The 12,099-nt window shown below is 53.3% G+C and overlaps 1 protein-coding gene and 1 long non-coding RNA gene across 2 annotated transcripts in view; both read right to left on the bottom strand.

Annotated features, from left to right (window-relative positions):
• The window catches only part of LOC138243307 (uncharacterized), a 176,176-nt gene that overhangs the window by 44,726 nt on the left and 119,351 nt on the right, over nucleotides 1-12,099 (bottom strand). The window lies entirely within an intron of this gene.
• On the bottom strand, nucleotides 543-4,077 carry LOC138243269 (zinc finger protein 696-like). Its single transcript, XM_069198820.1, has 2 exons — nucleotides 3,685-4,077; nucleotides 543-2,131 (listed from the first exon to the last, which is right to left on the bottom strand). Exons 1-2 carry the CDS (start codon nucleotides 3,941-3,943, stop codon nucleotides 1,011-1,013), a joined length of 1,380 nt encoding a protein of 459 aa, XP_069054921.1. The 5' UTR covers nucleotides 3,944-4,077; the 3' UTR covers nucleotides 543-1,010.

Genomic DNA, 12,099 nt, shown 5'->3' with positions numbered 1-12,099 from the left:
AGTAAAAAAAGAAACAGGAAGAGATTTAAACAGCAGCAGTGCATTACTGCCCTGTACTGAGCTCGCCGTGTTATACAGCATAAGTATACAGTACTTATGGTAAACCTTTCTCACCAAGACTCTGGAGCGATCGGAGTCTCCGAAGTGCGCCATCTCCTCACTGCGTCAGCTGCCGTTGAGTTAAACAGGGCAGCAAGGGGTTAACGAGGAGCGAGAGGGCCGCTGTTGACAGCTCGGCGTCTGTCAAGAGAGAGAATTCCCTACGGCCCGTTTTCAATCAATCAGATACCGATCTGCATTCCCAGGATGCCTCAGGGAGAAAAAAAGAACACAAAACAAAACAGCCCTTTGGCCTGAATAAGATACAGGATAGTCCTTTTTCCCCCCAAAGTTGCGTTCTGACCTCCACCTCCCCCAGCAGGAAGAGTGTGTAGGTGGATCGACGCACTTTATCATGTCCGTCCATGCACAATGCACACACAGCTGTGCGCACCGGTAATACACACCAGAGCAGCCCGAAATAAAGCTTTGCCACAGCGATGGAAATTTGAACGCTATTTTTAATCTTTTGGGGGTCCTCCAAACTCCAAAGAAAGTACAATGTAACGTGTAAAAACCTCCCATTTACATCACACGATAGTAAAAACCGAGTCTCTTTAGTCTGGAGGGAGGGTCCCACGCTGACAGGCTGGAGGAACTGAGTCTCTTTAGTCTGGAGGGAGTGTCCCACGCTGACAGGCTGGAGGAACTGAGTCTCTTTAGTTTGGAGGGAGTGTCCCACACTGACAGGCTGGAGGAACCGAGTCTCTTTAGCCTGAAGGAACTGAGTCTCTTTAGTCTGAAGGGAGTGTCCCACACTTACAGGCTGGAGGAACTGAGTCTCTTTAGCCTGAAGGAACTGAGTCTCTTTAGTCTGAAGGGAGGGTCCCGCACTGATAGGCTGGAGCAACTGAGTCTCTTTAGTCTGAAGAGAGTGTCCCGCACTGACAGGCTGGAGGCACTGAGTCTCTTCAGCCCAGACTCGCCGGATCCGGGTGGACGCACTGGTGGTTCCTCAGGCTGCTGGACCAGCTGAAGCTGCGCCCGCAGCGGCCGCAGGCGAAGGGCCGCTCGCCCGTGTGCAGCAGCTGGTGGGTCTTCAGGTTGCTCAGCTGGCTGAAGCCCCGGCCGCAGCGGCCGCAGACGAAGGGCCGCTCGCCCGTGTGGACGCGCTGGTGGGTGCGCAGGTTGCCGGCCCGGCTGAAGGCCCGGCCGCAGCGGCCGCAGACGTGGGGCCGCTCCCCGGTGTGGGCCTGCTGGTGCCGCCGCAGCCGGCTGGGCCAGCGGAAGGCCAGGCCGCACTCGGGGCAGGTGAGGGCCGCCGCCGCCGCCGCCCCCTCGGCGTGGCCCAGCCGGTGGGCGTACAGGCCGCCGGGCGACCAGAAGGCCCGGCCGCAGTCGGGGCAGGCGAAGGGCGCCCCGCCGCCGGTGTGCACGGGGCCGTGGGCCCGCAGGCCGCTGGGGTGGCGGAAGCCGCGGCCGCACTGGGGGCAGCGGTAGGGCCGCGGCGGCGGGGGGCCGCCGTGGGCGCCGGCCTGGTGGGCCCTCAGCTGGTCCGGCCGGCGGAAGGCCCGCCCGCACTGCGGGCAGCCCAGGGGCTTCTGGGCCGCGTGCAGGAGCTGGTGGCGCTTCAGGCTGCTGGGGCGGCTGAGGAGGAGGCCGCACTGGGCGCAGGGCAGCTTCCGGGGCGGGGGGGGCGGGGGGGCGGCCGGCGGCGGGAGCCTCTCCACCTTCACGAAGCAGGGCCGCGGCGCGAGACCGGGGCGTTTCTGCTGCTGCTGCTGCTGCTCTCTCCCTGGGCCCGGCGGGGGCTTCGCGTCCCGATCCGAGGGATCACCGGCGCCGCCCGGCTCTTCCTCCGTCTTCGGCGCGCTCTCGGGCTCCGGCTTCACCTCTGGCGCGGAGCCCAGGTCCCCCAGCCTCGGCCTGCTCTCGGCCTGCCGCCCCCCGAGTGTCTCTTTCCCCTCTGCAGACGGGAGCCCCGTCTCCTGCATCAGACGGGAGCCCCACTCCTCCTCCTCCTCCTCACCGCGCTGCTGCTGTTCAAGAGGAGCCCTCTCCCCAGCGTCAGGGAGAGCCCCGACCCCCGACCCTGAAAAACACAGGACAGGAGAGATCAAGACCTTGAATAACAGGGTCACACGGCCTTCGAACCGGGAAGAAAAACAGCCCTCACTGTAAACAGACGCAGCAGAACAACGTCCAGGCTGCGAAACGGGAAAATCGCTCCGGCGGCCAGTTGCAAATTAGGAGGGCAAACTTCACCTCGAGATCAAGGCCGTTCTCCTCTGCGCCCCGAATCGGGTTCACGGAACAATCAAACTGCTCAAGCGAAGCAAAGGCGATTCCTCAAACACACAGGAAAGGCGCTCACTGGGGAACAGCCAACACCTGATTTCCGGTCAGTCTGCCTGGCTGATCGATCAATAATGAGATCGTTTTCCCCTCCCAGCAGAAAGACATCCAGGTGGTGAAACAAACCTCGCGGCAAGAGACAGAATCAAACGCTTCACGGTGTTTAGGGAAAACGTCCGAGGCAGTAATAATCATCATCATAATCATAATAATAAATTGATAATTGCTTACACTTATATAGCGCTTTTCTGGACACTCCACTCAAAGCGCTTTACAGGTCATGGGGAATCCCACTACCGCCACCAATGTGCAGCCCCCACCTGGATGATGCTCCAGAACGCTCCCCACACAGCAGCTCTCAGTGGGGAGGAGAGCAGAGGGATGAAGCCAGTTCAGAGAGGGGGGTTATTAGGAGGCCATGATTGGTAAGGGCCCATGGGAAATTTGCCCAGGACGCCGGGGTGACACCCCTACTCTTTTCGAGAGACGCCCTGGGATTGTTAATGAGCACAGAGAGTCAGGACCTCGGTTTTACGTCTCATCCGAAGGACGGCGCCTGTTTACAGTCCAGTGTCCCCCGTCACCATACTGGGGCATTAGGACCCACACAGACCGCAGGATGAGCGCCCCCTGCTGGCCCCACTAACACCTCTTCCAGCAGCAGCCTTAGTTTCACAGCTGAAGGTGAAGGTACTGACCAGGCTCAATCCTGCCGAGCTCCAGTGGAGGGGCTGCCAGTTGTGAGTTGCAGGGTGATATGGCTCTCATCACGCTGCAGTAAATCACTCAATCACGGACACCACGCACCAAGAAACTTCTACAGGTGTACCCCCCGTACCGATGGGACCGAATACTTCTAGGATCAACACATTTCAGGGTTTTTTTGTGCCACTAAGTTAACCCTAGAAGTCTTCTGTCTGAACATTCAGTTCGTACCAACGCGAACTACAACAACACTGAGTCCATGTTGATCTGAACGCCGTGTGTTCAATATCCATTTACCTTACTACAAATCTGCTTTCAGCACAGCTCAACTTTCAGCGCCGAAATCCGTTGCGGATATTTGCAGGTCTTTAAACGAGAAACATTGAACGACTTCATCCGAGACGCCACTACGTAGACTCGTGAGCGCCCCCGGTGAAGAAGAAAAACAAAAACGAGCAAAAAAAAAAAAAGAGAGACAGGATTGCGTTTTAACGAGGAAGATCTTGTTTAAATGATCTCGTGTAAACGCAAAAAATATGTTTTTTTATTCCGAGGCGCTAATAAGATTCCGTGCACTACACTGACCTGACAGCTCCAGTTCCGTGTCCGTTTCTTCTTTGATTTTTACACCCATCTCGCAGGGAGGCGTCTGTCCGAGACGATCCGTCTGATGACCTCCGCCCGCTCCCGGCTCCTTCTCCCAGAACTGCGGTCCCACCTCCGGGCTCTCGGTCTCCTGCTTCACCTGCGCCATTGCAGCCCCGACCCGCTGTGTGATTTCAAACACGGCCCGTCCCACCCGATTCCGCGCCGCCTTCAAACGATCTGCCACTTCAGACACCATCGCGATCTGCAACGCCTTCACGGAGATGATCCACTTCCAGGGGGAGCAGCCAATCCGTCATCTTTAAAGACACACGGGGTACCAAACACCAGACACTAAAACACTAAAACACCAAACAGGAAGTGACCGATCATCCCGAGAAACGAGTTCCGGGTCAACTTGCGCATCCTTAGTTACTGTTGCCATGCCTAAGAAACGAGGGTATTCGTTGTTATTGTCGGTTACTGTCGTGCATACTGCAAGCTGGCTGTGTGCTGACAGTTTTGCCAGGGAAAGTTAGTTAAAAATACAGCCCCAGTCATTCGTATTCCATTTGCGTTAAATATGATAAAGAGGGTGCCATTAGTACACGTAGGAGACGCTGGCCAAAACCATCCAAGCCCCATACAGGCAGCAAACAGGTCTGGGATTGAACCCAAGACCCTAGATGTGTGAAGCACTCTTAATAGCTAAAAAAAGTACTACAAGAAGGATAACATTAAATGACAATTTGGCAGACAGCATTAGTGATCACTGTATCCTCAGACAAACACGGAAAAATAGAAAAGGGATTAATTTTAACACAGGCATTGAGTTTATTTCAAGTCAAATCAAATCAAAGTTAATTGATCAAATGCACATCAATATGGCGTGCAGCAGTAGTTGCTGGCAATGAAATATCTTTTTCTGTGAGCTCAGAAAAATTACAAGAATCACCAAAATCACAAGAATCACAAAAATCACAAAGTTGGGGTTACGTTTTTTGAAAGTGAATGAAACTCAATATGAGTAGAGACGCTATGTGTCTATGTGCTGTGTGTCCAGGGTGTATGCAATATATACAAGTAGTGCTGAATACAGTGAAAACTGTGTGTCCCTGTCGTCAGTTTGTGACTGGGATGACTGGGATCCTTGAGAACGGACCTGGCCTTCTTCAGACTCCTTCAGACATATTTGATCATTTTCAAGGAAGAAAAACATCACAGTTGCTGCAAAGTTTGGAGGAGTTTGTGGAGAGCTAATTGGGTTCTGTAAAAAAAACACTGGTCTGGCGTGAGTGTTGCTTGCTGGGATAGGTTTCGGGCCACGGTGAGAAGATAAGACTGGACTGTGGGAGGGAACTGGAACAAGCCCACTTGAACACATTGAGAAGATACAAACTACTCACAGATAATATCACAAATCCAGACGTAAACCCAGGACCCCAGTATAAGAAGACAACAATGCTAACCACTGGTCCATAACCAAACAGAAATGTTCTCAATCTGCAAATTTATTGGTCAACAATGTGGTGTGAAAGAAACTGCTACTGACTCTTTTCTATGCACGGGTACCACGCATTAGTATTGATAGATTACTTCAAGAAAACATAACCCACAATTTAAACACACTCCCAAAATAGAACATCCACAAACCTACTTCTCATAAGATTTAATCGAACACAAGTAAAATGAACACCAAGGGAAAAAACAGCAAATCTTAAAACATAACAATGACTCCCTGTAGCGGTGAATCTAACACCTTATCTTACAGAAATATGTTTGAAGTCTAAAGTATAACCAGAACATGACTTTTCTAGATTAACAAGGATTAAAAATGTTTAAGAATATGCAGAGCTGGAGAGAGATGCTGAACTTTAATGTTTAAAACCCTGTTAAGCAGACATAAAGTTACTCCTATAACCTACCACAGTGCTGAAAAGAGATTTGACTGTGAGAAAGACTTTATCCTATTTAAATTGCTGACAAAGCATTCAATAAGACACCAATGCTCTTGAGCTATACTATGGAGCTGTTCTTGCATGCAATAAGAATGACAGCTTCTGCTCAAAGACTAAAACAGTCAGAAAACCTATTTTAAAGACCCCCCCCCCAAAAAATAAAAATCAGGAATCTCTCAGAGAAAAGACAAGTCATTCCCGAGAAATGCCAAACGACCTGACTGTGAAGTCTCTGGTGTGGGACTGGAGCTCACTCTCCGCTGGAGTCACACTGCCCTGTGGACAGAGCGCACGTCATCATCATCAGTTGGACCATTTCACCAGCAAAACACGGAGACAAGCATTTCTGATAGATGGTCACCACACACAAAGCAATACTCAAACTGACAGACAATACAAGCACTCGTTGATAGGAGTGGACATTATGATCTGCACTTATAGTGGGGTACTTAACGGAAAGTGGCAAGGCGTCACAAAAAGCTGGAGAATATGCAAAATAACTAATAATAATAATAATTGCTTACACTTATATAGCTCTTTTCTGGACACTCCACTCAAAGCGCTTTACAGGTCATGGGGAATCCCACTACCGCCACCAGTGTGCAGCCCCCACCTGGATGATGTGACAGCAGCCATAGTGCGCCAGAACGCTCCCCACACATCAGCTATCAGTGGGGAGGAGAGCAGAGTAATGTAGCCAGTTCAGAGAGGGGGGTTATTAGGAGGCCATGATTGGTAAAGGTTTCCAATTTCTCGTTGATCAGAAATGTCACATACTCTTTCAGATACAGACTCTATTCGACAAATGTCTGCCCTTTCAATTTCACATCAACAACTCTAACTCTACAGCCGCACGCAGAGACACTACAGGGATTGTGGGACACTGGAGGCCCATATCTTACCTTCTCCTTCCTCAGAGTGGAAAACCAGCCCATCCTTCTGCTCCTTCCATTTCAAACTGGTTCTGTCCATCCCAGTGTGCCTGGACAGCAGCCCCCTCATCTGGACAGAGAAGAAGAGCACAGCCTGCCTGAGAGCAGGGCTGGATCTGGACTGGAGCACCAGCCAGCAATACTGATTCATCTCCCTGAGTGTACCTAGTACAGTCTGTACACTGATCCAGTAATACTCACACAGCCCTGATCATTATAGATATGTAACTGTACACACTGTACACTGATCCAGTAATATTCACACAGCCCTGATCATTATAGATATGTAACTGTACACACTGTACACTGATCCAGTAATATTCACACAGCCCTGATCATGATAGATATATCATTCTCCACACTGTACACTGATCCAGTAATACTCACACAGCCCTGATCATGATGGATCTATAATTCTCCATACTGAGCACTGGCACTGTGGAGTCTCACTATAAACACATTGCTCCTTTTCAATTATTAGGATTTCTGTCATCTGGCAATATTGCACATCATCCTGATTATACCCAGCACACGCTGTGTAGAGACACAGTACTATCACACACAATGTCAAATGAATACAGATACAGATATAGATATAGATATAGATGTAGATGTAGATGAGTTCAGTGATACATGTAGCACCTACCTGGTTTAAGAGGAATTCTCTCACTCCAGGATCATTAGGGTTCAGCCCTTCATCCAGGCTGATTTTCACCCTCAGCACCGCTCTGTTATCTGTAGACACACAGGGAAAGACATGAAAATTCCCAGCCTCTGGGAATTACAGCACGAAACGGAAGCTGTTCCTGACTTCGATCGTCGACGTCCTGCCAGAACCGCTCAGCTCCTGCCCCCGGGAGAAGAAACGCGCGCCGGAATTAACGGTCTGACAGCTCTCCAACTTGCCCAGAGGAGAGGGCACAGTCGGCCGGCCTGCAAAATGCCTGGGAGGCTGAAGACCGGTGATCGTCCTACCAGCGGGGGGGGGCGCTTTGCTCGCAAGGATGGGTGAAGAGCAAGGAAGGGAAAGAGTGAGAGCTTTCCTAAATGATGTTCATGTGTCCACTCAAAGCGCTTGACAGGTCATGGGGAATCCCACTACCGCCACCAGTGTGCAGCCCCCACCTGGATGATGCTCCAGTCCGCTCAGCACACAGCAGCTCTCAGTGGGGAGGAGAGCAGAGGGATGGAGCCAGTTCAGAGAGGGGGGTTATTAGGAGGCCATGATGGGTAAGGGCCAATGGGAAATTTGGCCAGGACGCCGGGGTTACACCCCTACTCTTTTCGAGAAACGCCCTGGGATTGTTAATGACCACAGAGAGTCAGGACCTCGGTGTGACGTCTCATCCGAGGGACGGCGCCTATTTACAGTCTAGTGTCCCCCGTCACTATACTGGGGCATCGGGACCCCCCACAGACCGCAGGGTGAGCGCCCCCTGCTGGCCCCACTAACACCTCTCCCAGCAGCAACCTTGGTTTTTCCCAGGAGTCTCCCCATCCAGGTACTGGCCAGGCTCATACCTGCTGAGCTCCAGTGGGGGGGCTGCCAGCTGGGAGCTGCAGGGCGACACGGCTATGGGGACAAGTGGATGATGGGAGATGTGCGACACACCAGCTCTGTCCTGACTCCCTCCTGTCAACTCACCGCTGAAGCAGAAGAAGGGGAACCTCTGAGCACAGTCAGTATCGCTCCAGCGCCCCCTGGTGGTGCCCGTTAGGGCCAGGGCGGCACAATTCTCGTTGCTGCCAGAGTTGTCGGGTTGGTTCTGATCCCAGTTGTAGAAAGCGGAGTAGCTCGGGCTCGACCACTTCCAGGGCTCCATGAACAGGCCGATCCAGACGTAGTGACCCCGCGCCGTCAGTCGGATCTCCTCGTTCTCGCTCCGGTTCCTCACGCTGGCCAGGTCCGTGTGGCGCTCCCGGCAGTACCTCTGGGCTGCGGTGAAGTTGGCCGATGTTTCGACGAGGAAGTATCTCTCCCGCGGGTCTCCAGCTTCTGCGAAGAAAACCCAGCCCCAAGAAGTTATGGTACCGCCAAGCGCAGGAAGGGGCTCTTCGACATGAAGCTGCTGTCGTGCGTGAATTAAACTATCCGCAAGGGTCACGGCAGGCGAGACTTCTTCCCTTCCGCTAGCAAGGGTGCAAAGTGGAACCTGCAGAACCTCAACACAGCAAAGAAACGGCCAACGACCTCGCGGGCGGCGATACCTGGCCCCTCCGGGACTGTCTCTGGAAGGTTCTCCCCTTGCGGGGAGTCTGCGCGTCCCTCCGGGGGAGGTGTTCAGTGTGGGGCCCTTACAGCTGCAGCTCGTCCTTAATCAGCCAATCAGCTGTGGTTGCTAAGGGCAACGCACCGCCCTTGCCCCGCCTCCACACTGGACACGCCCCCCCCCTGCATTACATCACACCCCCTTCCCGCAGACACAGGGAAGTACCAGCACTCCCAGCTAAGCGGAAAGTGCAGTGAAACGCTTGATCGATCTGCTAGCATTCGACGCCTCACAGTTGCCATGCATACATTTAAAAAACGCCCACAACCCTCTTCAATCCTTGCATGATCAGAAGCCCTTTGTGTCAGAGAGCCCCGGAACATCACTGGACACACGCTAGTGAGTTTTTTTGGCCTGCTTCTGCAACGGTGGATGACCCAGAGGGAGGGCAGGGACTCCAAAGAAGATGGGGTGTCTTGTGTGGCCCGCGGGGGGGAACGCTTCCCTCATTCACCCGATGTTTGGGGTGGGCAGAGCGAACCCGGGAAAGGGAGAACAGGCAAAGGCCACCAATCGGATCAAGTCCAGAACGACTCCAAGGCCTCGCCAACGTTAAGGCAGCAGTGCACTCTGGGGCAGCTGTTCGACTGTCTGTTTTGTGTTTGCTTCATAGCTAAAAATGAGAAAAGGGACCAAACGTGTAACTCACCTCCATAGCAAATGAAGGGAAAGGAGATGCTGCAATCATTGTCATGCCAAAACCCTGTAGTTCTCAAGACCACACAGTTTTCGTGACCCATAAAGTTGTCTGGCTCTCCTGTAGCCCAGCTGGTGAAATTAGACCCAGTCTGGCTGTAAAGACTGATGTTCCCCATGGACCACTTCCAGCTCCACTGGTCCCAATACAGTCCTATCCAGCCAGCATATTGAAGAGGATTCCCCGCAGTCTGCAGGAGCTGCTCGTTGTCCTCTGGGCTGTCAATAACAGCCAGGTCAGTGTAGTTCTCCCTGCAGTAACTCTGGGCTTCGGTCCAGCTCTTCTCCAGGCTCACAAAGTGATACTGACGAGCGCAGCAGCAGGGGACACCCCAGAACCCTGGAGAGAGAGACACACACACAGGGGACACACCAGGATCAGCCGAAGAGCACAGAGAGAGAGAGCATTGTCCATTGTCCATTGTGTGCATTGTCAATGTCCATTGTGAAGACTCCCAGTCAGACCCAGAGGCTGTCTGTAGAGCCGACCAGGATGAACCAGTGGCCGCCAGCGGGAAGCGATGTGCTGGGGGGGGCGTTAAAAACGCACGACTGGGAAAAAACGTCAACACGGCGAACCAAGGAGACACCGACCTGTGTAAAGCAGGGCGAGCCGGATTCTCCAGTCCATGACGGCGATCCGCCCCCAGCTGCAAAACATTGGAAACAAAGGCAGGATCTTCACTGGAACCCAGCGGGGCGTTGATCACAAAGTCCGCGGTCGGCCGAAGCAGCCCTGATCGGACGGATGCGTCCTGACGGAACCCCCAGTTGTCGCCTCTACCAATGTGACTGGATCCAGTCGAGACGTCATCCAGTCTGTAGAGCATTTTTGATCGCAACATACCCAGCACACACACGACCCGGAGGGACACCCCCTTCCCCCCATATGACCCTGAACCCGTGATTTGAAGGGGGGAGTATCAAAACGCCGATATGATTTCAATATCTGGGGGTGGCGGCCGACTTGATCCCGGGCGGACTCGCCTTTGCCCGTCCGTGGGATCTAAACCGCCCTGCCGTGATCGGAGAAAAGCCGAAGCACAAATGCGTTTTCTAGCCTCTGTCGTATACACACCCGTTCGGATCAGCAGCAGCTGGGCTGTTTCGGCGGCGGACCAGGGCTGGTGTTGTTGTGGAATATATACAGGGCTCCAGCCGGCTTGATACTTCAATAGCGATAATCAAACAGCCTGTTCAACAGATCATTGGAGAGGACCACAGAGCTGAAATACTCTGGCACCAAGCCTACCCTGGCAGGTCTGAAACCGTGTTTTGAGCAACGTTAACGAGAACAAAATGCAATCGACCCACAGGGATGATCAGGGTGCTCAAAACGGGGGTCAGATGTTGTGAAACCATATTTATATCTATAATTTGAATTCATACTTTCCACCATGTTCAGCCACCCCCCTCTCTCTCTCTCTCTCTCTTTCCTAGCATTTACTAGCAGACGCATTTCATAATAATAATAATTGCTTACACTTACATAGCGCTTTTCTGGACACTCCACTCAAAGCGCTTTACAGGTCATGGGGAATCCCACTGCCGCCACCAATGTGCAGCCCCCACCCTGGATGATGCGACGGCAGCCATAGTGCGCCAGAACGCCCCCCACACACCAGCTCTCAGTGGGGAAACACCCTGGGATTTTTAATGACCGCAGAGAGTCAGGACCTCGGTTTGACGTCTCATCCGAAGGACGGCGCCTGTTTACAGTCCAGTGTCCCCCGTCACTATACTGGGGCATCAGGACCCACACAGACCGCAGGGTGAGAGCGCCCCCTGCTGGCCCCACTAACACCTCTCCCAGCAGCAACCTTAGTTTTTCCCAGGAGTCTCCCCTCCAGGTACTGACCAGGCTCACACCTGCTGAGCTTCAGTGGGGGGGGGGCTGCCAGCTGGGAGTTGCAGGGCGACATGGCTGCTGGCTCATGTCCAGCCACCTGCCACTTCAATAACAACCATCACCGACTGAGTCCCTGCCATGAGCTTCAGACTGGAGGCTCCTCTTGGACCGAGCTGTCAATCGTCACCTCTCCAGGCTGCCTGCGACTGTCTCCGTCTACCCGTGACCGAAGTCATGAAGGCAGTAGGTCCTCTCCCGTCTTCTGCATCTGCATCTTCAAACCTTCCACTACCTTGGCAGATCTAGCACAGTTCCGGTGATTGATTTAACGACTCACCTTCCTGCATCTCGCCAAAACGAACCTGCCCGGAAGATCCACGTGCTTTGTCTGCGTAGAACTTACCACCTCCTGTGTTGACGTGATCTCTGCCTCCGGGGGTCTTCGGGGGGTGAAAGCCGTCTCGCACCGACCTGTCGGAGCTGGGTAGTGTCTGACCGGCTCCTCGCCTCCTCCTACCGCTGATCCGAGCGGATCCGTGCCTTGCCCTCGACTGCGACAGAGGCTGGGAAAACGGCTCCGTGTTTCGGCTCGCCTCCATTTATGACGGGGCGATGGAGATCCCGCAAACACACTAAGGCAAATCCGCCCAGGCAATTCAAATTGCAGGTCGGCTGCCACCCCAGATATTTAAATCATATCGGTGTTTTGC

The sequence above is a fragment of the Lepisosteus oculatus genome, chromosome 14 (genome assembly GCF_040954835.1).
Source record: "Lepisosteus oculatus isolate fLepOcu1 chromosome 14, fLepOcu1.hap2, whole genome shotgun sequence".
Classification (NCBI taxonomy): domain Eukaryota; kingdom Metazoa; phylum Chordata; class Actinopteri; order Semionotiformes; family Lepisosteidae; genus Lepisosteus; species Lepisosteus oculatus.
Note: the sequence above shows the minus strand (reverse complement) of the source record. Positions and strands in the feature narration are given on the sequence as shown.